At 38.1% G+C, this 1,234-nt stretch overlaps 1 protein-coding gene across 1 annotated transcript; it reads right to left on the bottom strand.

Moving 5' to 3' along the window:
- Window positions 1-98: 98 nt before the first annotated feature.
- LOC109542408 (isocitrate dehydrogenase [NAD] subunit gamma 1, mitochondrial) lies at window positions 99-843 on the bottom strand. The gene is made up of 3 exons (XM_048662419.1): window positions 528-843; window positions 304-476; window positions 99-206 (listed from the first exon to the last, which is right to left on the bottom strand). The coding sequence occupies exons 1-3, from the start codon at window positions 718-720 to the stop codon at window positions 171-173; spliced, it is 402 nt and encodes a 133-aa protein (XP_048518376.1). The 5' UTR covers window positions 721-843; the 3' UTR covers window positions 99-170.
- Window positions 844-1,234: the final 391 nt, after the last annotated feature.

The following is a 1,234-nucleotide window of genomic DNA, read 5'->3' on the forward strand; positions in this document are numbered from 1 at the left end:
ACGATCGGCACATCAATTTCATGATCATTTCGAACATGATTAGGGCCTTCAAGCCCGTGATTTTCACTTCTTGTTATAGCTATAAATAAAACAGTGGATACATTTTTTTGTGTTATTTTCCTCGGGTTTAGGGAATAGAAAAAGTATGTAGATATACATTTTTCCGGTCATTATCTTATTTCCTGGTTGTTATTCTCCTTGTAACGCTAAAGTTATGGAAGAAGAAGTGGCGATTGAACGAGTGAAGTCGGGTGATTTTTCAATTGAAGCCTTAAGCAGAACAAAAAATCAGCCTTCAATTACCTTTAAACCTACGCCATTCCTGTGCATTGAAGTGAGAGCCAATCGGCCGAATTCAGCTGTTTCTGTTTCATTGCTTGAAGCATCCAATGGGATTTCCTCAAAATCTACTGGAACGTGCGCCACCTTGAAGACGTCCTTCACGTAGGCCATTAACTTAGGACCGGGCGCAGCTCCTAAAAGTCGCCTAGTTTTGCGCCTATTTATTAAGCCAAATAGTTCCTCACCTGGTAGCAATGTTACTATGTACTTTCCTCCATACTTCACGCGTTGTCGCTGATCTTCCCGAGGAATGATCTTCGTTTTGGGTATGATTTTGCCTTCGAAGATATCGGCCGGCAGTACGGTGTGATGCCATTTCGCGTAGTTTCTGCAGTGTCTACAAGGAATCGCTAGAGTTTTGATCAGTTTCACTACCATTTTCTTCAGTTTCCAAAAGCAAAATGCGATTAAATTGTCTTTTGACGATGTAGCGACCGCTGCCGGATCTAAACTGCGGCTGATAATGTTTATTTTTTCTCTAATCAAACAACGCTCTGAAACTACTTAACACTCCATTATTTGTTTCTGTTCATGCACTTATCAGTGTTGTTTATATGTCGCTGTATTTTTAGATTGATGTCACCAAATCAGATATGCATATGAAAACAGAGTGATTTCAGTGAAAATAATTATTCTGTTCGAATTTTTATTCGCCGGTTTTTCGCTGAAAACAGCAGCAAAATATATTGGAAACTCAAAGTTTTCCATCGCATTCGCCCGTGAAAACTTGGACTCGTTACTCAAATTTTGCGGAAAAATCTGCAATAGGGTATTTTCACTTTTTTTTCATGTTGATATATGGAAAGCAGTTATGGCAAACATTACACTGATATAATTTTTTTTGCAAAAAAAGTCTCCATAACAATTTTAAAGCGAATTTAAATTCAAATCA

This window comes from Dendroctonus ponderosae, unplaced genomic scaffold (genome assembly GCF_020466585.1).
Source record: "Dendroctonus ponderosae isolate FM_Combo_2020 unplaced genomic scaffold, Dpon_F_20191213v2 Dpon_F_20191213_11, whole genome shotgun sequence".
Classification (NCBI taxonomy): Eukaryota; Metazoa; Arthropoda; class Insecta; order Coleoptera; family Curculionidae; genus Dendroctonus; species Dendroctonus ponderosae.